Consider the following 27,961-nt stretch of genomic DNA (forward strand, 5'->3'; position numbering starts at 1 on the left):
AGTCCTAGCCTAATGGATTGGCCACACGTTTGTAGATCTGCACCCTGCTGTAGGAACTGCAGAACAATTTGTGAGAGCTTTGAACGCCTGTGCTCAATTTTGGGAGATTGCTAAGTGTTTAAAGTGAGACTTAGGACTACTACTACCGTCATTGCTGCTGCCTATATGCAACCATTGGGAAAAGTAAGCTTTGTGTTATACCTCAGAACTCTGCCTGTTGCTGCTGTTTGGTACTGCAACTCTCATCATCCTCAGTAAGGCCTCATGCACACAACAGTTTTTCGGGTCCGCATCCGAGCCGCAGTTGTTGCGGCTCAGGTGCGGACCCATTTACTTCAATGGGGCTGCAAAAGATGCGGACAGCACTCTGTGTGCTGTCCGCATCCGTTGCACTGTTCCGTGGCCCTGCAAAAAAAATATAGCATGTCTTATTCTTGTCTGTTTTGAGGACAAGAATAGGCATGTCTACAATGGGCCGCCCCCTCCGTTCTGCAAATTGCGGAAGGCACACGGGCGGCTTTTGTTTTTTGCGGATCCGCGGTTTGCGGACCGCAGCAAACGGCACGGTCGTGTGCATATAGCCTAAAGAGAATGTTCTTTTTGATCACTAAACTGGGCCTGGTTATTGCCTCCACCATCTGCTGCCCCTGCATCTATACTCCTCACTTGCACCTTGCCAACTATCTACCATCAAGGGCACCTTAGCTACTGCCAGACAGGAACCACAGAAAGTCAGGGATTGTTGCGCGGAAAGAAAGGGTGCGCCCTACACTCACTGTGATCTGTCCATGGAGAACCAAGTTGAACCAAGAACTGTGATTACACTACCACTCCTCCTATCCGTTCACCACACACACCACTTGGCTAGAACATTTCGGTAAATTAATGGCAGCTTGTACGCAAACTCAACATTTTCATATTCAAGCTCTTGCGTTTTTCACAAATCTCTATGAACTGTGACTTGTGGCTGACAAAATGTTGGTATGGATCCCTAGCTTTATCCATCAGGTACTTCTCCCTGCATTGCTTAGCAGTGTGAATATTATACAAACCAGTCAGCTTTACCAGGAATAGTGAAAACCCAGAAATTAATATAATAAATCTATAAACATATTTTCTATAGTCCATGTTTTGGTGTGCTATTTCCCTGCTGCCCTTCTTACAACATTATGTAAAATGTTTTTAACAATGACAGTAGTATCATAAGATTATTCTTAATTGAATTGATCTTCGTACAGTATGTTGACTGTGAAAGGAATGTTGTCTACAACTGAGGACGGAAACAGAAGACATTACACTGCTACAGACAGGGTCTGTTCTGTTATCTGGGTGACCTTGTCATGGAAAGGTGAAATATCAGCATTCTTGTAAATGTCAATGCGTTGAGGTCTCTTTGATGCTAAAGGTCATTTTCTGAATTCAGAACCTATGGTTATTCAGTAGAATTAGGTTTGCATAATTTTAACTTATGAACAGTCTATTAGGCAAGAAGCAAATCCAGATGGGCCTACTTGTATATCATCGACTCCTCATGCCATTAAAGGTGCATAAGAAGATATTGTGTGTGTGTGTATGTATATATATATATATATATATATATATACTGCTCCGAATACAAATAGTGGGGAAGTCATACACTCTTTTAAACATATATGCCCCTAATCAGACAAACATAGATTTTTTCGCCAGACTCCAGGCCCTTCTCCTACCTAGAGCAGATCTTAATCTAATTATTGGAGGCGATTTTAATACTACCATCTATCCCACTTTAGACAATTCTGCTTCACAAACAACACTTAGGCTGTCTTCCAGAGACCTCATTAATTTAATGGAAGCGGTCTCTTCATGCGACCCGTGGAGAATTCATCACATTACCTCCCGAGAATATACTTTTTATTCGGCAGCACATGCTAGCTTTTCTTGTGATCGGATCGGCTAGCAGATGAAGAGCCCTAACCTTGCAGTGGGGTGTGGCGGAACTGCTTCTGTAAGGAAAGCCTAAAGAGGGCCACCTTGAAAGGAGGATGTGTGAGTTGAGGGCTGTGGGTGGGAGGGTCAGCTGTAGCTGAAGACCGCGTCACTCGGGAGCTCGCTGCTCCTACCTTTTGTAGTCCTGCTGGCGCCTCCCCTCACACAAATGCGGCGTCTGCCGCGCCTATACTTGTGATCGGATCGGCTAGCAGATGAAGAGCCCTAACCTTGCAGTGGGGTGTGGCGGAACTGCTCCTGTAAGGAAAGCCTAAAGAGGGCCAAAAATGACGCGTGAGACACGGATGGTACCAAGAATTCGTGTTACAGATTTACAGTAATATTTTCTGAAAAGCACAAGACATTTCGGAGCGTGGATTGGGAATGTACCTGGTATAGCATGAACTCTGCCACCGACCTAGTTTCTTTATGATGTGCTCCGGGGTGCCGTTTTTTGAAGCTGCGGATGCTGCGCCTATCCTAAAGGAATGCCCTGTGATAGAGCGCGGGTTTACCTTTACCTTGGAGAGGAGGATCCGGACGTGCTTTAGGAAGACTTGAATGCTGAGTGGCACGGAGCCAAACGCTAGTAGGGGAGATTGGGCTGGGGCCTGAATGATGGTGTCAGCCCATTCCCGTAGGACCGCTACCGGGCACCAGGCATTGCCGGTTGGAAAATATCTCACCTCTACGGTTTCCCCCGGCCGAGCAGTTTTAGAATGCGGCAGGGTGAGAGAGAAAGCGGAACCTACCTGGACAAGATGTCCCTTCTGGAGGTACCCGGGGGAGGAGCCTGGGCATGTGAACTCTCCTGGGCGTAGGAAACCATAGAAGCTGAGATACATTGCTGTTTTGATGAGTAGACTGGTATGGTGTCCGAAAGGTTCGTTATCTAACATGTGCGACAGGGATTTGAAGATTTCCCCAGTGATGGGTTCTCGTGAAGCTTTGGGTCTAACCGTAGTGTATTGAATACCCTTGAGGATGGCTTTAATGGGGTGTGCCAAAAATAACGATGGCCTGTCGGGGTACATGCTGTACCAGAAATGCTGGACGCCAGTTAAGTATAGCTTGATGGTGCTGTGGGATAATTTAAGGGTCTTATGGCAGTATGCTATGAATGCTAGGATGTAAGACACATGATCTAAGTGAGCCTGAGGAAATAGGTGTTTGAACGTGCTGAAATGTCCCCAGGCGGTGTTATAATTCCTCTGTGTGTTTTTGGAGAGGGACTGATTGATGAGTGACCTAGCCACTTCCAAGTGCTGCCTCAATCCATGTGGAGAAGGCTGTGAGCTGGTGTTGGAGTCGGGCATGGGTCTGCGTCTGGAGAAACCTGGAAGAAAGATTGTATGTTAAGTCTTGACAGCGCGTCGGCGGCCAGATTAGCCTTCCCAGCAATGTGCGCTACCGAGCAGTTTTAGAATGCGGCAGGGTGAGAGAGAAAGCGGAACCTACCTGGACAAGATGTCCCTTCTGGAGGTACCCGGGGGAGGAGCCTGGGCATGTGAACTCTCCTGGGCGTAGGAAACCATAGAAGCTGAGATACATTGCTGTTTTGATGAGTAGACTGGTATGGTGTCCGAAAGGTTCGTTATCTAACATGTGCGACAGGGATTTGAAGATTTCCCCAGTGATGGGTTCTCGTGAAGCTTTGGGTCTAACCGTAGTGTATTGAATACCCTTGAGGATGGCTTTAATGGGGTGTGCCAAAAATAACGATGGCCTGTCGGGGTACATGCTGTACCAGAAATGCTGGACGCCAGTTAAGTATAGCTTGATGGTGCTGTGGGATAATTTAAGGGTCTTATGGCAGTATGCTATGAATGCTAGGATGTAAGACACATGATCTAAGTGAGCCTGAGGAAATAGGTGTTTGAACGTGCTGAAATGTCCCCAGGCGGTGTTATAATTCCTCTGTGTGTTTTTGGAGAGGGACTGATTGATGAGTGACCTAGCCACTTCCAAGTGCTGCCTCAATCCATGTGGAGAAGGCTGTGAGCTGGTGTTGGAGTCGGGCATGGGTCTGCGTCTGGAGAAACCTGGAAGAAAGATTGTATGTTAAGTCTTGACAGCGCGTCGGCGGCCAGATTAGCCTTCCCAGCAATGTGCGCTACTTCATAGTTGAAATTATGTTGTAACGCCAACCACACGAAGCGCCTTAGGAAGGCCATGACCTGCACGGATGCCGATCTCCCTTTGTTGACTAGATCGACCACTACCATGTTATCAGATATGATTAATACCGTTTTATTGGACCACTGACTACCCCAGGTCTGCGCTGCGGCGACTATGGGGTAAATCTCGAATAGAGGTGATGAGCCTGAAAACCCCGGTATGCGGGATACCTCTGCCGGCCAAGCGCTAGCTATCCAGTGCTCCCCATAAATAGCCGCAAACCCCACCGAAGATGAAGTGTCTGTGTGTACGACAGGGGAATTGTTGGAGACTTTGGGTATGAACAAAGAGACTCCGTTCCAGTGTGTCAGAAACCGATCCCACATGACCAGATCTGCCTTGGCCTGGTGGTCGAGATAGATGATCGATTTCTGATCCGCTGCCTCTGGCAACAAGCGCAGGAGTCTGGAGATGAAGGATCTGCCCTGGGGAATAATCCTCATGGCGAAAATGAGCATCCCCAGAACGCTTTGCAGATTGACCCTGGACGTGACCCCCTCTTGAAGCAAGTTGCGCACCGCCGTTTTTATTCTAGACAGCTTATCTGCTGGTAGACTGGCCTGACCAGACGCGGTGTCTAGCTGGATTCCTAAGAAGGTGATCCTAGTGCTGGGCCCATCTGTTTTGTTATCAGCCACTGGTACTTGGAGTTCCCTAAAAACTTGCATCAGGGTATCGAGGTCTACCGGTGGTCGTGACGGGGGTTCAATCAACAGGAAATCGTCTAAGTAATGTATGACGTGGAAAGCGTGGAATTTGTGCTGCAAGATCCAGTGTAGGCCCCTGGCGAATTGATCGAAAAGCCATGGACTGGATCTAGACCCGAATGTTAATTTGTTGGCGAAATAATAACAGCCCTCCCATTTGACCCCGTGCCATTGCCATAACTGCGGTGATATGGGAAGGAGTTTGAAGGCATCCGTGATGTCAGCTTTGGATAGCCACGCCCGTGCACCTAAGGACAGAATAACCTGGATGGCTTCGTCTATGGAGGAATATTTCATCGTGAACTCTTCTGCTGGAATGAGCGAGTTAAGACTTGGTATGGATAAAGAATGGGGCGCTGACAAGTCATAGATCAATCTTTGTTTATTATTAAACTTCCCGGTGACTACCCCTATGGGGTTGATCCTGAAGATTTCAAACGGGGGTATGGAGAATGGACCGATGAGGTATCCCTTGGCTAGTTCGGCCTGGATCAGTAGTGACACTACCTCGGGGTTGTTTAATGCAGATTGGAAGTTCCTACATTCAAACGAAGCCTGGGGAATGGCGACCTGTCCTGTATGAAACCCTGATGAACAGCCATTGATGACAAACCTGACCCAAGCTAGGTCGGGATGACCTGTCAGGTGACACGCGAGCATATCGATGTTTACCCTGCTTAGTCATGCGGGGTTGTGACCTTTCTGTGGGCAAGCAATGCGGGGATGTGCCCTGTAGCAATTAGCGCACAGATGCAACAGGCGGCACTGATTGTAGAAACAGCTGCCAGCATTAAAATTGTTGCATATCTGCGACTTCCCCAAGTATCTGATGGGCCGACCTAACTTGTCCACCCCCGTGCCTGCTTTAGACGGAAATGCCTCCGGGGCGTTTTTTGGGATGGGAACGTCGAGTCGCGTGCTGGCATTGGTGCACCATTCTTCTGCATGGGAATAAGACCCACAATTGACGCATGCCGGTGACTTCTGCCCGGCGAAGTGCCGACAGAACAGCTCAGTGTCCACGACTGCCCAATCTACAGTATGCCGGAACTGGGTAAGCATTGCAGCCGCTTTGGCGGAGAATGAGCGGTGATATTCATAGAAGGCAGTGCCCCCATACTTGTGACCCAGTTCCGCCACCTTGTAGAGGTACAGATCCAACTCCTCTCTGCGTGTTGGGGATACCGTACAGATGACGTCTCTGTATAGGCTAAATGCCAAAACAAATTCGATGACACTGAGCTTCCTGTTTAATCGATTGTCTCTGGATTTCAATATTACTGACACTTCGCCGCATGCGATCGTTTTGTTATCAGGGACTTCGTGGGTAGCAATAAGTAAGGAGGCTAAATTGATGTCCTTACCCTCGAGGATGTCCTTCCTCAGAGTGGCAGGAATGAAGTGAGACGGGGATATGCTGGGGAAAACGGGTGGGGTGTGGACGCCCAAGCCGGCGGAAGTAGATGGAACCACCGGACCCTGGCTGTCGTCAATGGGATTGGAAGCCCTGCTTTCAACAACTTCAAGTCTGGTCTGAAAGCTGGACATGGATGAGGCCATGTTATTTATGACAGCGTGCAGCTGACTAATGGAAGTTTGAATGGTATTCATTGTAACCACGTCTTGGCTGGGGCCCGAATCCGCCTGGAGGAGACAATACAGTTCTGCCTTCCTGGCTGATGCGGGAAAGGGGATGCCTCTACGCAGGAGCTCGGCCGATAGTTTTGGAATGGTCCAGGCTCTGAGGGACTGGGAGTGCTCCCTGTCAGACATCAGGTCGAGACTTCTCTGGGAATCGACCGTGCCTTGGCTCCTCTGGTCCTGCGCTGGTTCCATCTAAGATATTGTGAAGACATGAAGGCCCTGTTGCCCAGAGTGTCCACCTGCATGCACTGGTGTACCCGGAACTAATCACCTGTGGGATTCTACCCGTGCGCCCAGACTAGATGGTGACATTGAATGCAATGCATGCCCTGGAACCTCGTGACTGGGGTGACCTTTGTATGGCTGAAATGGATGCGACGTGACATGAATTGATGCATGAATGTATTTTTATTTTATTTTTTTCTACGCATATACATACATATACATATACATACGTACCCCCTACACATATATATATATATGTACATACATACATGCACGTATGCCTGTAGTCGTGACAGGACTTTAGCGGAGTCCTTGGACGTGAAGGACCGAGTCTGCCTGTAGACGTGACAGGGCTTAATTTGTGTCCAAGACCGTGTGGAACTGATGCTTGCCTGTAGTCGTGACAGGACTTAAGTCGTGTCCTGCGTGCGTAATGGACTACTGGTGCCTGAAGACGTGACAGGGCTTTGACCTTTGGATCCGAAGGCGTGACGGATCTGCGCACGTGCGTGAGGCGCATACTCAGAGGACAGACACGTGAGCCTAAAGATACGAGACTAGTGCCCCAGCGATGAGGGGGGCACCCAGGCCATACTGCCCCTCATGGATTTGTCTTTTGCCCCACTATCATGCAGCAGGAATGTCACGTCACTGACACTTCTTCCCCCCCCCCCCCCTTTATCTCCCATAGGTAACAACCACTTTTTTTAATTTTTTTTTTTTAATTTTTTTTTTTTACCTTCAATTATCCCTGAGCAGGCGCCCTGTAATGAAAAAGTTGCGCTTGATGAGCCTCTCATAACTGCGGTGCCACAGCCCTACCAACCCCAGACCATACCTTTCACACAAAATAGCGCTGCTTTGATGGGGCTGCCGAACTGCCACTTAGCAACAACCTGTTGATAGAAACACATGTGAGGAGGCGGCTGATGCGCCGCAAGGACCGGGCGTGCGTGCCAGTGGTCCGGCTGCTGCTGGTGAGTACGATGTGTCAGCTAGTGCCTGTGCCGTGCCGCCCCCCTACCCCACTTACCCTCCGTGTGTACCGATGTATGGTCCCTCGCTTCGATTGCCGGCCCTATACTTACCCACTGGAGGAAGTATCGGGGGATCGCGTACCACGCCGACGCCGGAGCAAGAATAGGAGCAGGAGAAACCCGGAAGTGACGTCAGCTGTAGCTGAAGACCGCGTCACTCGGGAGCTCGCTGCTCCTACCTTTTGTAGTCCTGCTGGCGCCTCCCCTCACACAAATGCGGCGTCTGCCGCGCCTATACAAGACTTGATTATTTATTAATATCAACTTCCCTTTTCCACACTATTCACGACACCTCGATTCTGGTGATTGCAATTTCAGATCATGCGCCCATCACCATGACTATACAAGCCCTAGAATCTCAAATTAGAACTAGGCTATGGAAATTTCCCACATGTCTATATAAGTCGGACGAATTCCAGGACTACCTTAAATTACACTGGACTAATTTTGTAGATGATAACATTGAACACCTAGATAATCTTCCTCTCCTGTGGACAACCCCCAGGGCAGTCCTTAGAGGACACATCATCAATTACACTCGATTGAAACGCAAAAAAGCGGCAGAAAAATTCTCTGCATAAAAATCTGCTTACATCCCAACAGTCATATATTTATTCCCCTTCCTCCCACACCAAACAATTATATGAAGAAACTAAACAGATACTAGAATCATTCATCCAGAGTCAGGCAATTTGGCTGACCCGACTGGATCAGAACAAATATTATAGGGAGGCAAATAAACCGTCTCCTGGCACGTCTAACCCAAAACCGCACTAAACATACCTACATTTACTCCTTATATGATCCTCCCTCTATGGATACTACTACTGAGATAGGAAAGATCAGAGATATATTTCACTCGTATTACGAGGATTTATACAGGGCTAATCCAACAGACCCGGACAAAATAGCCGCCTTGCTCGATTCTCTGGCTCTCTCTACCCTTACGGAGGAACAACAATCAGTCCTAGATGCGACTATTACAGAGGCTGAGGTACGAAATGTGATTTCCTCCTCGCCCAATAACAAAGCCCCTGGTCCTGACGGACTCTGTAACGAATACTACAAAATGCTTAACACTGAGATCATCCCTACATTAACATACCTTATATCGTCCTACAACAGCCTAGTTTGAATAGAGGGGTTGAATTCTCCTAACATAAGGTCTTATAACATCGCAGCTCTCATGAGAATTGCTATAGATTGGTTACACCACACGTCCATGTTCTCAAATAGGGTCAGGAACAGGCCTTTATACCCGGACTAGCCCTTCCTAACTTACTCCATACCCCAATGGTAGAGATCCCAGAACGAGCCAGGGAAAACATTTTGTTAATGTCCACTTGGTGGGCATGGCAAAAAAATGAGAATTCTCAAAAATTTACACCCCCCAAGTCATTACATATGACCCTCTTAGTTAACCCACATTTCCAAATTGGGTCACCACATAGAGATTTTTCAGAATGGCATAAGGGAGGAATAACTTTGCTCAGCCACTTGGTGGACTACACCACGCACAAGATTCTGTCATTTGAAATTCTCAAAACTAAATACCCTACCATTAAGTTCAGTTTTCTTCCTTACCTACAAACCAGCAGTTATCTTCAGAAGTTACTACCCACCCTTACCCCTCGAGAATGGAGTCCAGCTCTACAGGCCTCTCTCAAACATACTCCTACCTTAAGGAGACATGCCATCAGTTACTGTAAATTTTTTAATGCCCCTCTAGATTATAGTCAAGGGCAATGGGCAATAACTAAGTGGCTCAGCGATATCCCACAACTGACGATATCCACCTTATATTAGGCCCTGGAATGCAACCTCCGCTACCTGCCGTCCAGTCGCTACCGGGAGATGACCCTGCAGATTTATCACCAGGCATCTTCGGTACGGGGCCATCGTATGGGTGTCTTTGAATCGGATAGCTGCTTCCGTTGTAAAGAGGCGGGAGTGGACATTTTTCATTGCTTATGGCTATGCCGGTGATACAATCCTTTTGGGGTAAAATACACACATTTACCACCACCCATCTGACGTCAGCAGCACCTTTGGACTCTATATGGGCCATTTTTTGATATATTGATTGATCATAACGCGGTGTACCCCTGGCAGGCGCAAACTACTATGTCTAATAGCAGCAGCAGCGGTCCAGACCATCCTCCATACATGGATCGATCCAAGACCCCCACCATTTAAGTTATTTCTTGAGAAACTCTCCTTCTTAACCCTTTCGTGACCAAGGGTCATTGATGCCCTAATGTCCAGGTCAAAATTTACAAATCTGACATGCGTCACTTTATGTGGTAATAGCTTTGGAACACTTTTACTTATCCAAACCATTCTGAGATTGTTTTCTCGTGACATATTGTACTTCATGATAGTCATATATTTGAGTCAATATATTTCACCTTTATTTATGAAAAAATCCAAAATGTACCCAAAATTTTGAAAAATTCACAATTTTACAAATTTCAATTTCTCTGCTTCTAAAACAGAAAGTCATATCTAATAAAATATTTATTACTTAACATTTCCCATATGTCTACTTTATGTTGGCATCATTTTGGAAATGTCATTTTATTTTTTTAGGACGTTAGAAGGCTTAGAAGTTTAGAAGCAATTCTTAAAATTTTTAAGAAAATTTCCAAAACCCACTTTATAAGGACCAGTTCAGGTCTGAAGTCACTTTGTGGGGCCTACATAGTGGATACCCCCATAAATGACCCCATTGCAAAAACTACACCCCTCAAGTTACTCAAAACTGATTTTACAAACTTTTTTAACCCTTTAGGTGTTCCACAAGAATTAAAGGAAAATGGAGATGAAATTTCTAAATTTCACATTTTTGGCAGATTTTCCATTTTATTGCATTTTTTTATTTAACACATTGAGGGTTAACAGCCAAACAAAACTCAATATTTATTACCCTGATTCCGCGGTTTACAGAAACACCCCACATGTGGTCGTAAACTGCTGTACGGGCACACGGCAGGGCGCAGAAGGAAAGGAATGCCATACGGTTTTTGGAAGGCAGATTTTGCTGGATTGGTTTTCTGAACGCCATATGTTTTTTATTTTTCTGCCGATCGTCTTGTGCAAGGGCTCGTTTTTTGCAGAAAGTGTTGAGGTTTTAATTGGTACCATTTTTGGGTACATAGGATTTTTTGATCATTCATTATTACACTTTATATGGCAAGGTGACCAAAAAATTGGCTGTTTTGGAACAGCTTTCATTTATTTATTTTTACAGCGTTCATCTGAGGAGTTAGGTCATGTGATAGTTTTATAGAGAAGATCGTTACGGATGTGGCAATACCTAATATGTATACTTTTTCTTATTTATTTAAGTTTTACACAATAATAGCATTTCTGAAACCAAAAAAATTATGTTTTAGTGTCTCCATAGTCTGAGAGCCATAGCTTTTATATTTTTTGGGCGATTGTATTAAATAGGGTATCATGTTTTGCGGGATGAGGTGACGGTTTAATTGGTACTATTTTGGGGGTCATAAGCCTTTTTTATCGCTTGCTGTTGCACTATTTGTGATGTAAGGTGACAAAAATAGCTTTTTTTGGCACAGTTTTTTTTATTTTTTTTTAATAGTGTTTATCGGACTGGGTCTATCATGTGATATATTTATAGAGACGGTCGTTACGGACGCGGTGACACCTAATTTGTGTATTTTATTTTTTTATTTTTTTTTATAGGAAAAGGCAATTTCTTTTTTTAATTTACATTTTTATTTATTTATTTTTCATTTTTATTATTTTCACTTTCCTTTTTTATCAAGTCCCTCTTGGATCATGAAGATCCAATGGGGCTGATGGCTGTACTATACTTTGCAATGCTCTTGCATTGCAAAGTATAATACTATTAGATGCCCTGTAGGTGGCAGCACCAGATGCCTTTGCCATGGCAACCGGACGCCTTTGCAAAGCGTCCGGTTGCCATGGCAACCATCGGGCGCTGCTATCAGCGCTGCAGCCCCGATGGTTCAGAGAGGGAGCTCCCTCCCTCTATTAACCCCATGGATGCTGCAACCGCAGCATCTATGGGGTTACAGCAGAGTGTCAGCATAGAGCTGACACTCGCTGCTGATGGCGGCGGCTCAGGAATGGAGCCGCCGCCATCACACACAGCGGGGGCACAGGATCGGGGGCAGCGCTGGAATGGGGGGGGGGTTGTATTGGGGTACGGCGGCTAACCTTGAGGGTGAGGGAGGCTGGGGCAGGAGGGGCGGGGAGACAGCATGGGGCGGACCGCATCAGGGAGGGACTACATAAATATGGATCGGGCGGGGAAACTACTTCATCAGGGGCAGGCGCGCACAGGGGGGTGTTGGAGGAGCACAGATCGGGGGGCACAGGAAAGGGGCACAGATTGGGGGCCACAGAGACACTACCTGATTTCAGGCTGTGATCTGCAGAGCGCAGATCAGAGCCTGAAACCGGCATTTTTTCCACTGCAGCGATCCGATTGGTTAGTCTGCACAGACTAACCAATCGGATCGATTGTCGGCAAGGGGCCACTCTGATTGGTCCCTTGCCGGCATTACTGAACTGTATGCTGTCCGTGACAGCAGCAGTGCGGGGGCAGAAGCTTTAATCCAAGCGCTTTGCAGCGCTTGGATTAAAGAACTGTCTTGACGTTTATAGACGTGATAGCTGCACGGGGCATGTGCAGCTATCACGTATATATACAGATTGCAGTCGGGAAAGGGTTAATAAGGATGGACTGGGTAGAGGCGTCTTCAAAAAAGGAGACTCGCGTGAAGCATTTTTTTGCGTGCTGGGAGAGTTTTATAGATATATTGCCCCTCCAGGTTAAGAGATCTATTCAGGAATGCTTCCAGCTCACCTCATGGTATCAGACACGACTCCTAGCAAATGACCCGCCTATATCAGGGATGTGATTTAATCTGAGTGCTCAATGGGGATCCCTGCGCGACGCATGCATGTTTACATTTTATATGTACTGAATATGAGGAGGAGATGAGTGAGTTGGGCTAATGTTGTTTTATTTGCTCTAAAAAAGAAACCGACGGAAGTCGGAAGATTGACGAAATGACTTTATTATATTGCTCTATTTGCTTATATTAAGACCATCATCAGAGACATGTCATAAAAAATGTATGTTATTCTTTCTTATGTCAACCATAAATAAAAACATTTGAAAAGAAGATATTTTACTCCCCAAATCATATAAATGTGATTAAAAGACCTTTGGTACCCCAAAGGCACTGGGGCCTGTGAGCATCTCCAACATTTCACCCCCAAAAGCTAAGCTATGACAAGAATTAATTTGTATTGTCCTCGAGCAAGGGTACTTTGGAGTCTGGAGGTTTGTGGACATTTACCCCTATAGCTGCTATGCAAAGCCATCAACCCACTACTTTAGTGCACTGTTAAGGGTTGAAGTACACTGTAATTTATGCCATAGTTGCAATTATACTGTTTTATACTGTTGAATTGCGTTTCATACGATATATTCTTTTTATTTGCACTGAATTGTGGAAAGGGTTAAGGCACAGGCAGTAAATAATAAGAGACTCTGGTCATTTTTAGTCTGTGCACTGAGAAGCTAGTAATTTTCCACTGCTGTCAGATAGGATTATGCAGAGCTGAGTTTTGGAGGGAAAGACGAGACACAGTAAACCTTTGACCTTCTGGTTTACCTCTGTAAGACTGTTGTTTAGTTAAAACTACTTAGTCACTCCCATTGAATGTTATTGAGGCTCAATAAAAGTCTATGGTAGCCTTGAACTGCAACATTGTTTCCTTTAGGCTGTGATTCTCCAGCTTCACTCCTCCCGCTAGAAGTTTCTAGGTCAGCTGGAAACTGTATAAAGGTAGAGCAGTCTTAGCCCCTAGTTGTCTGCAGATAGGGACCAGCAGGAGAGACTCTGCCAGACTGCATGAGTGACCAAAAGAAGATGCTGAGATGAGGATATCCTGCCACAGACTCTGGATCACAAGCCTTTGACCAGAGAGCCAGTCAGATGACTGAGCCACAGACCATGGGCCAATAGTCCTTTGGCCAGGGCACCAGCCTTCTAACAAAGAGGAGGACAGCTAGCTCAGGCTTTTCCTCGGCACAGAACATTCTGCTATTAGAGGGGAGACTGGAGAAGCCAGTTCAGTCCACTGCCTGTATTGTTTTGCACTTCAGTTCCTCCAGTAAAGAAGCGCACTGGTTTACTGCAAACCCTGACTCTCTGGACTTATTTTACATAGGGGTGCACCATGCCATACCATCCCCTCCGGAGGGCAGCAACACGTAGTGACACCATGACAGTGTCCGCAGACCAAGCATGGCATTGGGGACCACCTAAAACCTGGCCAACGCACATTGGCCATCACAACAATCACACCATTGCAAGGCAATTAAGAGACTATTGATTAGTATGGTTTATTGTAGCCTTGATTCCCATAGAGTTTGTAGAGTTCAGAGCTCTATGCAAACTTCTTACTGCAATTGTGATGGTGGGGAGAAATGGGAGACTTGGTATCCCTGTATTAGCGATTGGTATTCTGTCAATAGAAGATAAATATATTTTTTAAGGAAAATCCTTTACTATATACAGTGTAGTGATAAACTATGCAAAAAGGCATTCTAATATAATGGAATATCTCAACTGTGAATATTATATTACATCCTCCTCTGCCAGAACCCAGCATTTCAGGATGATATTATAACAGGAGGATTACAATTGTCAGGCTATATAACAAGACAATGATGTATTGCTTTAAGAAATTATATCATGTGACATGGTGTATCCTCATCTTCCAGAAGATCATAGCTGTTTCGGGCTAAGAGCCAGTAGACCATATAGGAATGGTAAATCCAAACATCTGTAGCCGCTTGGCAATGAGAAGAAAAGGATCTTCTGCTGAATCCTCATAAGTGCTCATAGGGGAAATCTTTCTGCCAGCCATCATTAATTGTAATACCTCTCATCAGTTATTCTTTAATCATTCATTTCTAAATTCTATTCATAGCTTGTTAAAACATCTGATCTGTAATTCGGATGCAGTATATTTCGAAGGTCAACAGGCAAGGAATGTGTCTGACAAATTAAAGTAGAACATCTTATTACCTCATCCATTTAGAGGGTAAAGACATAAATGCAGACATTGTAGTCGTACTCGTTCAGACTGCTTTGGCAAGAGACTGGAGAATCAATCTTTTTTTTTTTTTGTTATTGGAAGAGAAGCTTTTGGACCATGCAAGCCAGTAGTCCCAGTATTATTGGGCAGACCGTGCTGGTCAGTCAAGTTGCCAACTAAGACAGAATTCTTGGAATTTGGTTGTAATGTGGTTATAAATTCATGAACTCTATCCGGCTATCAGTTCAGTAAATAGACATGTACTGTAGACTGTAAAGTTCTCATGATGCTGAAACTTGAAAGTTGACACTTCAGGGTTCTTTCGATGACCTCCCCTGTCCATACACTGTATGTTCAGTTAAAAGGAGTCTGTTGACTGTTAGCTAATTTTCTCAGCTCAAACTGCTTGAATCTCATTGTAGTTCTGTTCTCAAATGGTTCCTTTGTTTCATTTTTCTGTGGCTGTGATGGTGTGATGCTCCTGAGCACTGTGATGGTGTGATGCTCCTGAGCACTGTTTTGGTATGATGCTCCTGAGCACTGTGATGGTGTGATGCTCCTGAGCACTGTGATGGTGTGATGCTCCTGCACACTGTGATGGTGTGATGCTCCTGAGCACTGTGATGGTGTGATGCTCCTGAGCACTGTGATGGTGTGATGCTCATGAGCACTGTTATGGTGTGATGCTCCTGCATACTGTGATGGTGTGATGCTCCTGCATACTGTGATGGTGTGATGCTCCTGCACACTGTGATGGTGTGATGCTCCTGCACACTGTGATGGTGTGATGCTCATGAGCACTGTGATGGTGTGATGCTCCTGAGCAGTGAGCACTGTGATGGTGTGATGCTCCTGCACACTGTGATGGTGTGATGCTCCTGCACACTGTGATGGTGTGATGCTCCTGCACACTGTGATGGTGTGATGCTCCTGCATACTGTGATGGTGTTATGCTCCTGCACACTGTGATGGTGTGATGCTCCTGCACACTGTGATGGTGTGATGCTCCTGCACACTGTGATGGTGTGATGCTCCTGCACACTGTGATGGTGTGATGCTCCTGCACACTGTGATGGTGTGATGCTCATGAGCACTGTGATGGTGTGATGCTCCTGAGCAGTGAGCACTGTGATGGTGTGATGCTCCTGAGCACTGTGATGGTGTGATGCTCCTGAGCACTGTGATGGTGTGATGATCCTGAGCACTGTGATGGTGTGATGCTCCTGAGCACTGTGATGGTGTGATGCTCCTGCACACTGTGATGGTGTGATTCTCCTGAGCACTGTGATGGTGTGATGGTATGATGCTCCTGCATACTGTGATGGTGTGATGCTCCTGCGCACATAATCTCTGGTCCTGGACAGTTGCATCAGTGATCTGTCTGCACATGCACCGTTTACTGGGGCAAAATAGTGTAACCAGAAATGGAATAGGGTATTGCACAGTGTATGCCCAGGCCCGATGGTGATGTGCACAGTCACGACATTTTAGGAGCAGAGACGTGCTTGGGCACTTGCAGTAATAGAAAGCTCTGCCCCTCTGGGCACTTGTGAGCTCATTAGCACATTGCTTCAAAGTTAGTTTTTTCAGCATTACAGTGGCAGAGAAGGGAAACAAAGGTACCATTTATGAACTGTGTATATGAACTACAATGCAATTCAAGCTGTTTGAGTTAAGAAAATTATCTGACAGTTTCCCTTTAAGTTATCTGGACATGACAGAGGGTGGTGAACCAGAATGGCCATCATTTCATATTATAAATTCCTTTTCTGATCATGCCTACCCCCAATATGGCATCACCACACACCCGCATTCTGAAAGGGACTTTGAGATAGCCCCTTTAAGTTTAATTGATTTAGTAGTAATGATGTATTTTCATTTATATTGTGTGTTTGATGTCTGAATGGAGGAGAATATAGCTGGTCACATTCCAGGAACCAGATATGTAAGTATGTAATAAGTGGGAGTAATGACTGTTCATCTAATATAACAGTTATTAATCTGGTGATTTCTTGATTGCAATGGTTGATCTTCAAAAAAATTTTTATTTTTCATGTATCTTATATCCATTAAGCTTTCCTTTTATACAGAGCATCTTAAAGGAGTATTCTCAAGATAATTCTGGATAAGTCTCATGATAAGTGATAAAAATCTGATTACTGGAGGTCCCTTATTCCTCCCCATTCCTTGGCAACAGTGAGGAGGAATTTGAATGCAATGGCAAATGAGCATGCATCTATGGGACTGATGAAGGTAGCCAGGTAAAGCACTTGACAGTGGGGAGGAATTTCCGAGCGTGCCAGATGTGGGGACCCCAGCGATCAGACATTTATCAGCAATCCTGTTGATAGGTGATAACTATGGGTTGTGGGAATTTTCCTTTAAGTATCATAAAAGTATGTATAATTCCACAGTGCTGCATTTAATAACTCTTACTTATGGTTTTCTCTTTCAGAGACATTCACTTATTTGATTGACTTGGCCACAAACAACACACTTTCTTTGTTTGACAGCAAGTACCGCTCAATGTCTCAAAATGCGCACGAGTCAGTAAAGGAGCTATTTACTGACCTATCCCTTAATATTATGGGAGCCGACATGCCCTTGGATGATGCATTCTCTCGTTTTTGGGATGATCTGTTCCCCCTCGTCTACAACCACCTCATTAATCCAGGGATAGTGTCATTGTCAGGGGAGTACTTGGACTGTCTACGTTTGACAAGGCAGGATATTAACCCTTTTGGCAACTATTCAAATGACATGCTTGTCCATTTGTCAGAATCTTTGTGGACCAGCCGAATGATGAAACAAGCATTAAGTTTGGCCGAGCAAGTAATCAACAGCACTGAGCATGCAGGAATGACCCGGGAATGCACACGTGCATTGGTGAGGATGCAGTATTGTCCTCACTGCCAGGGATTGACTCTTATCCGACCGTGTGTTGGCTACTGTCTCAATGTTATGAGAGGATGTTTGGCCAGTGTAGCAAGTCTAGATGGCTCCTGGAGAGACTTCATTAACTTGGTGGAGCACTTTGCTGATCAGATGTCTGGATCGCATGATCTGGAGCAGTCTCTATTAGGAATTCGGGACGTGATTGACCAGTCGATTCATTACGCTGAGTCACAAGGACCCTACCTCTCACAGATGGTAAGTCTGGAGCAATGAACTGTATTAATGATAGCCTTATTGATGTATCATATATAAGTGGCATCACCTTTATAAATATTAAAGGGGTTGTCCAAGATTTTGATATTGATGTCCTATCCTCAGGGTAGATTGTCAATATCAGATCGACGAAGGTCCAACTCCCAGCACCTGGACTGATCAGCTGTTGGAAGAGACCACAATGCACAATGGTGAGCACTGCAGCCTCCTCTTAGGCCAGTCACTTTTCATTCACTGGTGACATGGCCTAGGCACAGCTCAGTCATACTCAAGTGAATGAGACTGAGCGGCTGTGCAATACCAAGTACAGCTACTATCCAATGGGTGGCACTGTACTTGGTAAGCAGTGAGAGGAAAGCTCTGGTGAGCGCCGTGGCCTCCTCAAACTGCTGGTGTAGGACCCCTGCCAATCTTTTATTAATTACCTATTCCTGAGGATAGGGTATCAATATTAAACACTGTGAAAATCCCTTTAATTATAACATTAATATTGTATACATTATATACCATTATATACGTTTATAAACTACTTTTCACTCTAAAGTGTATTTTCATCAATTACTCTAGCTCCCATTCCTCCTTGATTATTTATTTATTTATTTATTTATTTATTTATTTTTTCAAATTGACCTCATTTGCAGTTTTCTCTTATCCCCCATGCTTGAATCCTACTTCCTGGTTTGTCATGTGTCTCCTGTCTTATCATGCCTTAGGATAGATGTGTCCTGACATCAGCAGATCATGTGACACTAACCACACCCCTTGCTCCAATGCAGGATGTAACCTACAGCATCTGAACATCAGAACTGATTTCCCACAGGGTGCAATGGTTGGCTAATAACTTTAGAATAAGGCAGTTTTTATAAATAGTGGTATTTGGGGAAAGTGATACTAGTCTGTTCTGTTGGGGGGGGGGGATACATTTATATTAGTGGCACAACCCCTTTAATATTATATTTACATATATTATATGACTTGGTTGTGTCATATTTCAGGGACATTCAAAGAGGACCCTAAATCAAAATTAAAGTGTCAATAAGTGCACATTCTCATCTGTAGACATTAGATGGCCATACTAGTGGCTATTGGGGTTTACTGTACCTCTATATGCCATTGATTTCATACAGAGAAATTCATTTCTCTTCAAATCCAAGAGAAAAATCTTATGGCATGCTCCATCGTATTATATTGTCAGCAGGCCAATCCTGTTTACCAGTAGAGATCTGCTGTCAGCAGACGATTATCTTCTTAGCAGATCGGAGAGTGATTCAGTAGGCCGATGTTTGGGTTTTTATCGGCTGTGTAAAAGGGGTATTAGGCTGTAATAATAAATTACAATGTGCAAGTTATAAAATAATTTTATACAGTAGTAGTTACTGTAACCTGAGGTTCAAATCAAAACATTTTGGGAGACCACTGCAGGGTGTGAGCATCTTAAAGGGGTTGCCCAGTAACAAGAAATGTATTTAAAGGGATTATCACATGACTAATGTAAAAAAAAATGAAAATCAGACATCATATAGCTAGAACATGGCAATCTCTTTCTAAGAAAGCTAGAACCTGCCATGTAGTTTACATAGATCCAGAGCTCCCCACATTCATTTCTCAAGTAGCTCGGACAGCTGGCAGCTATCCTTTCCCAGGTGTGTGTGGGGGGTGTCCTTTCTACTGCAGCTCTCTCCGTATCACAGCCCAAGCAAGGGGTGTGTCATTTCAGCAGCAGCTCTCTGCCCATCACAGTTCAAGGGCTGTGTCCCTTCTGCTGCAGCTCTTTTCCTGTAACTTTCACAACTTCTAACTGTAGATACAGCTGTTGGCAGTTAAAGGGTCAGACTGAGCACGTGCGTCAACCTCAGCGAGGTGGACAGAGAAATAAGGAAAAAACAAACTGCAGGTGGCGCTATGCAGAAACATTTTATTGAATAACTCACTGGCTGTACTAAATGTTTTAACCCCTTCAAGAAACTGCAATTTTCCATTTTTGCTTTTTACTCCCTGCCTCCCAGGAGCCATAACTTTTTTACTTCTCTGTTCACATAGCCGTATGAGGGCTTGTTTTTTCGCAGGACAAGTTGCACTTTCTAATGGTACCATTTAATATTGCACATGTTGTAGTGTGAAGCTGGCAAAAAATTCCATTGTAAAAAAACAGCACAATTATGCCATAGATTTATGGGTTTTGTTTTTACAGTGTTCCCTATTTGGCAAAACTGACCTGTTATGTTCATTCTCTGGGTCAGTACGATTACAACAATGCCAAATTTATATTGTTTTCCTTGTGTTTTAATGCTTAAAAATTTTTTGCAGGGCGATCCACTTTGAAGTGTGTATGACTTCTTGATCAATTTTTATCCAAATTTTTTTTTGGCGAGGTGAATTGTCAATTTTTATTTTTTCCCATTATGATGTTCACCATATTTTTTGTATGGCCCATTCTAAAAATATGGTGAAAAAGCTATTCCATATAAAATCCCCTCAAAAGACAATAGGGCACTGTCTCCATCTGGAGAAGAAACATTTTAGTATCCAGAGGTGTCTGGAGGTCCAACCCTAGTGAATACTGTTTGTGACAAGCAGAGAGTGTCCAAACACAATATTAAAGGGGTTGTCCAACCCCATAAATGCTCCACCAATGCCCAGGCCCCTCACACAGATTGTACTTACCTTGCTCCCCGGCTCCCGCATTGCTTTTGATGCCTGCATGGCCGCCTCTGCATCTCCCCGTTGCACGGATCAAAACATACGGGGGAAGGGGGCAGCCAACAGCAGGACACAACAGGAGTGACGTTAGGGAGGCCCGTTCCCGTTGCGGCTTGCTATGGGCTGATCCCCATCGACGGATGTTTTGATCCGCGCTATGGGGAGATGCAGTGGCGGTCGTGTGGGCATCAGAAGCGACGCGGGAGTCGGGGAGGGAGGTAAGTACAATCTGTGTGAGGGGCCAGGGCATTTGGGAGGGTATTTTTGGGGTTGGATAACCCCTTTAAGGTACAGTATTACTTTTTTCCAAATCCACTGCTTACAGATTTACTATATCTTATGGTGGTTATGTTGCTTTGTACTTTGTAGCTGTTTAGAAGACTTTGTATCTGGAGTTTGCTTACAATCCCGTTTTATCATTAAACAGTTTGCTGTTTCGGAAACAAGGACACAAAGGGTATAATAATGTTTGCATTTATGAAAAGTCCTCATTCTTTGTATCTCTGATGCTCGTCACACTCTGTCTGTTAGAACAAATTCATGTCTCAAAGTCCATTGAAGAGTCAAGCTGACCTCAGCAACCGTGAAAGCTTCTGAAGGCTGAGCTGGCCTGATGGTGCCAAGACTTCGCTCTTTTTCCAAACCTTGAAACATGAATTGCTTTATTATTCTGCTTGCCAAGGGGGGTGCTGGACACCCTCACGCCAGGTGCCGATACGGGCACTTATCTGTATTTACTAAGTAAGAAGGAACTGTATTAATACTTAGCACACTTTGTTAATCTTGGACAGTGTCCTGGAGTTGGATTATTACATTCTTATGTAAGCTTTGGTCTACAGCAGATACATGTCTCCAAGAACACCGGCCCACTGATAACTTTATCAGCAGGGCAATGGCCTCAATGCACAGTGAAGCTGTCAATGCATAGATGATATAGTAGACTCTATCATATGTGGTGTATGTTCTGTGCAGGATGTTCCTGACTTCTTGCTGATTGAAGTGAATCACACACATTTAGGGAGATTTGCTAAGCAAAATGCATCCTAAGGTCTGCAGTACGCAGCCCTGCAGGGTATTGCGATGGTGAGGCCACGGTTAATAGGCAAACGAGGGTTGCTCTTGGTTACTCACAGTTTATAAGAAGACCCTGGGCAGGCGTACAGCAGTGATGGAGAGGCTGGCACAGAAGTCCTCTGGGGCATTCTCAATGTATAGGGACCAGGCTAGGGGTAGGTGAGGTGCCCTGGGTGTTGCAGGTTTAATGTGCCGGTGGCAAGGTCGCTTTAAGTACGTGACGCCAGTGCCGGTAACGGTGGCACACCGATTTATAATAGGAATAATTGAGGAACGCGATTTTGTGGTGAACCAAAACTTACTTTTACTGGAAACAATCAACTATTTACAGTCTTTTGTTCAGTTCCAGCAGCAGTCACAATCAGGCTTATACAAATGGCAGGCACAATGTTCTTGCAAGATACTCAGAGGGTTAACACACTTACAGATCAGGCTGCACTTTTCCTCAGAAATCCTGTCTGTCTTTATCCCAAGGCCTGTACGCACTATTATTGGCTTAGCCAAAATGTTAGACATGCCTCTACAACGCACTTGAAGCCATTTTGCCCATTTGACTTTGAGAAGAAGCACATCATTGGTGGATTGACAGAAGTAGGATGGCCGGTTCAACAAATTGCTCATCATCTGGGGTAATACCATATGCTATGTTGAATAGGGTTTTAGTTTTTGATAAGATAGGATTGTCGTAATGGGGAGTAGTTATAATGAAATGATGAGCAGTTTTTTGAGGTTATACAAGTCTGGTAGATGTTTAAATAAGTAAATTTTTTCATTACAGGGTATGCTAATTCCACCGTTTATAACTGGTGCTGAAAGGGTTAATAGGAAGAAGGCGTGGTTTTGCTTGATAGTTGTAACGAAAGTGATAAGATCGTTTGTCTGTTTCTTATGGATGAAGTAGTATGTGAAATAGAAGCTCTTGTTAATAGAACAATTGGAGTAATTGATACAAATGTAATTTTCTTTTCACTTTATATATAAACTAAGGTGCGTCTTATAGGCCGAAAAATATGGCAAATCAATCCACAAAAATGGCAGCATACTCATTACATATTTTCATTTCTATTCACTAAAACCAGCCATTTTTATGGACTTAGTTGTCGGGGAGGTACTTGAAGATGAGGAGCCTGTGGCTTGCACCCTTTTGCATTGTTGTGCCATTTGTAGAGGTAAAGTCCTGGGTGTATATACACAGCACATTTGGAAAGTCTTCAGACCATTAAATTTTTTTCACATTTTGTTATGTTGCATAGAATATCTCTGTACTTTGCTCTATTCAACTTTCTCTCAACCCTGACCAGTCTACCTGTGCAAACCACTGAAAAACACCCCCACAGCATGATACTACCACCACTATGCTACACTGTAGAGATAGAATTAGGCAATTGACGCGCAGTACCTGGTTTCATTTAGATTTGATGCTTAGAATTGAGGACAAAAAGTTAAATCTTGGTTTTATCAGACTAAGGATGCATCAGGATACACAATCGATACTTTTAGATCTGATTGATACGATACCGGGTCTTACTATTTACCGCTGCCTATACTTGAATTAATGTGTTTTGCATTCATTGGTGGCGCAGTGCACCCCCCCAGTATTATAAATTATAGCCATTGGTGGCACAGTGCGCCCTCCCCCCAAGTATTAGTATCATTGGTGGTGCAGTGGCCTCAGGCGCACCTCCCCCCCCATTGTTATATATTTATTCAAACGCAAAATACAAATGCAATAGCCCTCTGCAACCAGCATTCTGCCCTGCCTCTATGCTGGATGAGGCATTGGTGTACATTTTGGCCAAAGCGTAATAAGCCACTCACCACGTCAAGGTCGCCTCTATGGAGTGGTCCCTAACACTAGTTCCTACCTGTTTATGGGCCATGACAGCCACACAAAGTCCAGGGAATGCAGGTGCAGCATGCACGCCAAGCACACTCTGCTTTTAACCCCGTCCGGTGCCATTACAGCTTTCATCGGATCCAGGGATGCAAGTACCAACATGCATGCTGAGCCCACTATATACTTCTCCTGGAGCCAAATGGCTACTGGTAGGTGCTATATAAGCAGACTCAGTTTTATACTGACTTTAAAACCAGCCTCTAGGACAGATTGACTGGTCAGGTGTGCATGACTGCATGGAGATCGCCACGCCTCCAATATATACTACAAAGAAAAAATGTGGGTGATTCAGTCAGCACAACCCTGTATGCAGGTGCACATCGCTATGGCGAAATACATATACAAACGCAAAATACAAATGCAATAGCACTCTGCAACCAGCATTCTGCCCTGCCTCTATGCTGGATGAGGCATTGGTGTACATTTTGGCCAAAGCGTAATAAGCCACTCACCACGTCAAGGTCGCTTCTATGGAGTGGTCCCTAACACTAATGTCATGGCCCATAAACAGGTAGGAACTAGTGTTAGGGACCACTCCATAGAGTGACCTTGACGTGGTGAGTGGCTTATTACGCTTTGGCCAAAATATACACCAATGCCTCATCCAGCATAGAGGCAGGGCAGAATGCTGGTTGCAGAGTGCTATTGCATTTGTATTTTGCGTTTGTATATGTATTTCGCCATAGCGATGTGCACCTGCATACAGGTTGTGCTGACTGAATCACCCACATTTTTTCTTTGTTATATATTTATTGTTGGCAGTGGCCAGAGGTTACCCTCCCCTCCTCTTCATTAATGGCAGTGGCATTTCTGATCAGAGCCCCAGCAGTGTAATCACGGGGCTCTGATAGGTTACCATGGCAGCCAGGACGCTTCTGAAGCCTTGGCTGCAATGGTAAGCTCCCTGCTGCCGTGTGTACTATGCAAAAGGCAGCAGGGAGAGTGTGAGGTCCTATTCACCCTATTAGATCTCTATTAGGGTGAATAGGATAAGCGTTCTAGCCCCTAAGGGGGCTAATAGTTAGTAAAGAAAAAGTAAAAAAAATAAACATGAAAATACTAACAGTTTAAATCGTTCCCTTTCCCAATTTTACATATAAAATTTACAAACAATAAAAAATAAACATATTACATATCGCCACGCCCCAAAAAAATGTGAGCTATTAAAATATTTAAAAATATTTCCTATGCGGTGAAAGCCATAACAGAAAAAAAATCAAAACTGCGCAATTTTTAGTCACCTTGTTCCTCCAAAAAATAGGATAGGACTGTTCTATTATGGGCTGGACGTTCCATAAAATATTTGAATGTACACAGCTTTTTTGGTGTTTTATTTTTTTTGCGTGGTATCAAGTATCGCAATACTTTTTTATGGTATCGAAATCTAATCAAAATTTTGGTATCGTGACAACCATATATCAGACAAGAGAATCTTGTTTCTCAGTCTGAGAGTTCTTTAGGTGCTTTTTTGCAAATTCCAGGTGGGCTTTTATGTTTCTTTTACTGAGAGGCTTCTTTCTGGCTTTGGAGCTCAGCCAAAATGACCATTGGTTTCTTGGTCACCTATCTTACCAAGGCCCTTCTACCCCAATTACTTTGTTTATTGGGGCGACCAGCTCTAGGAAGAGTCCTGGTTGTCCCAAACGTCTTTCAGTTAAGAATTATGGAGGCTACTGTGCTATTGGGAACTTTAAGTTTAGCAGAATCTTTTGAACCCTTCTCTAGATCTGTGCCTCCACACAATCCTGTCTCTGATCTCCATAGGCAGTTCTTTCCTCCTCGTGGCTTGGTTTTTGCTCTGATATGCATTGACAGCTGTGAGGCCTTATATAGACAGGGCTGTGTCTTTCCAAATCACGTCCAATCAACTGACTTTACCCCAGGTGGACTCCAATCAAGGTGTAAAAACATCCCAAAGATGATCAAAATAAATGGGAGGCCCAAGATCTAAATTTCCACTGTCATAGCAAAGGGTATGAATACTTATGTCCATGCAAAATTTTATTTTTCCTTTTTAATAAATTAGCAAAAATTTCTAAGATTCTGCTTTCACTTTCCCATTATGGGATAGTGAGTGCAGAATGATGGGGGGGGAAACTTCATTTTTATTTTTTATTTTAGCACAAGGCCACAACATAACAAAATGTGAAAAAGTTAAAGGATCTGAAGCCTTTCCAAATGCACTATATACATACATTGAAAAAAATAATGAATAAGACACAACAAAGGCGTGGCTGGAATTAAATGAAACTTTCTCTATGTGAATGTAATGATGATATATGTAAATGATTACAATATTAGAGGCAAAGGATACATTTATTGCAGAAAACTGTATAATTGAAAGGAGGCTCTAGGACCCTGTTGGGCTGCCTTTAGCCTGGATACAAGATGAGATACGATTGGGCACATTTGTCGAAGCTGACATCCCAGCTGGACCCATAAATGCTTGATTGGCGATAAGTCTGGCGACTGCACAGGCCATGGAAAGGTATATAGCACCCCTCAATCAGTATTTTGTGCAAGCAGGTGTCACTACCAGAGCTTTGAGACGTTCTCACAGCTCTGTTTCTCCACCCCTGTGATGATGTCACTACCAGAGCTTGGAGGAGTTCTCACTGCTCTGTTTCTCCGCCCCTGGGATGAGGTCATTACTTTCTGTTTCCTTCCTTCCAGCTGTTCCTCCTATGTTTGATTTCTCTGTCTTTAAATCACCCCTCCTCCTTTTGTAGAGTGTGGATTATATTTCTCATTTGAGTTGTAGCTCTTGCTTGAGTATCTTCACTTGTATGCTATCTTTCCCTGGACCTTTGTTCTGCTGCAGCAAGTACTCCGGATATTGCCACCTGTCTTTGGATCCGTCTTCTCTGCTGCCGCAGCACCTTCAGCTAAGTGTGCAGACATTGTAGTGTATCTCTTTGTTTTCTGACCGGATCCGAGGCGACCACGGTTCCCTCCATATACTGAGCAGGGCACTGGTGGCCGTGCCCCTTCCACTATTGTAGGGGTTACAGTGGTCATCAGTCTTAGGTACGCGGGCATGCCTCGTTCCACCTTTAGGATCCGGGTATGTGCTTAGCAGCATAGGGAAAGCTTTGAGGGTCTGACAGGGGTCACCCTTTATCCTCCCTAGTTTGGGTCCGGTCAGTGGCTCTATTTTCTGTGTATGCTCTAGTTGCTCACTTACAGCCGTGACATTATAATCCACCAAAACCGTCTCTTTTGACATGGATCCGCTTTCTGGCCTGGTTGACCGCATGCAGGGTCTTTCTTTGGAGGTAGCGGATCTCCGTCAATCTATGACTCAGCTTCAAGCATTGGGCTCTGCCCCGGCCCATGGAGTCTGTTGCGAGCCAAAGGTCTCACTTCCGGAAACGTTCTCCGGGGGCAGTGAGAATTTTGTTCGCTTCAGAGAGGCATGCAAACTCCATTTTTGCTTGTGTCCCCATTCCTCTGGTAATCAGGAGCAGAGGGTGAGGATTGCCATCTCCCTGCTCAGGGGTAATGCTCAGACTTGGGCATTTTTGCTGCCATCAGGGGATCCCTCCCTTCGATCCGTGGAAAGACTTTTTGTGGCCCTGGGGCAGATATATGATGACCCGGATCGTGTTGCGCTGGCCAAATCTAACTTACGTTTTTTATGCCAGAACAAACTGTCTGCGGAGTTTTATTGTTCTGAATTTCGGAGATGGGCAGCTGATTCAGGTTGGAATGATGCTGCACTCCGGAGTCAGTTCTGTCATGGTCTCTCAGAGAGATTGAAAGATGCGTTTGCTTTCCATGAGAGACCAACGTCCTTAGAGTCTGCCATGTCATTGGCGGTACGCCTTGACAGGCGTCTAAGAGAAAGAAACGAGACCTCTCTGTCCAGCCATTGTCAGTCTAGGGGCAGTGGTGCGGACTCATTCAGTGTGCAAGGGCCTCATCCTGTCTCGGTCCCCTCTGAGGAGGAGCCCATGCAGCTAGGTCGACTTGCCCCTGATAAAAGAGGATTTAGTCCTCAGAGTATGGTGTGTTTTTGTTGTGGGGGCATAGGTCATTTGGCAAATGTTTGTCCGTCTAGGAGATTCTTGAACTGTACTAAGAGCGATAATAAGAGAAAAACCTCAAAAGGTAAATCATCAAACTCTGCTTCATCTGCTACTTTGGGCAAAGTTGATGTAGGAATTGATGCTTTTCCTCTGACCTGCAGTTCCCGTTTTCTCCTGTCTGCCAGGGTGGCGCTAGAGAGCAAAGTAATTTCTTGTGAGATTTTTGTC

The 27,961-nt window shown here is 44.6% G+C and overlaps 1 protein-coding gene across 2 annotated transcripts in view; it reads left to right on the forward strand.

Annotated features, from left to right (window-relative positions):
• The window catches only part of LOC120997661 (glypican-5-like), a 363,591-nt gene that overhangs the window by 112,746 nt on the left and 222,884 nt on the right, over positions 1-27,961 (forward strand). For both annotated transcript variants that reach the window (XM_040427856.1, XM_040427857.1), the window contains exon 3: positions 17,322-18,016. In XM_040427856.1, coding sequence (XP_040283790.1) covers positions 17,322-18,016 — 695 coding nt within the window. The remainder of the gene's footprint in view (positions 1-17,321; positions 18,017-27,961) is intronic.

This window comes from Bufo bufo, chromosome 4 (genome assembly GCF_905171765.1).
Source record: "Bufo bufo chromosome 4, aBufBuf1.1, whole genome shotgun sequence".
NCBI classification, from domain to species: Eukaryota; Metazoa; Chordata; class Amphibia; order Anura; family Bufonidae; genus Bufo; species Bufo bufo.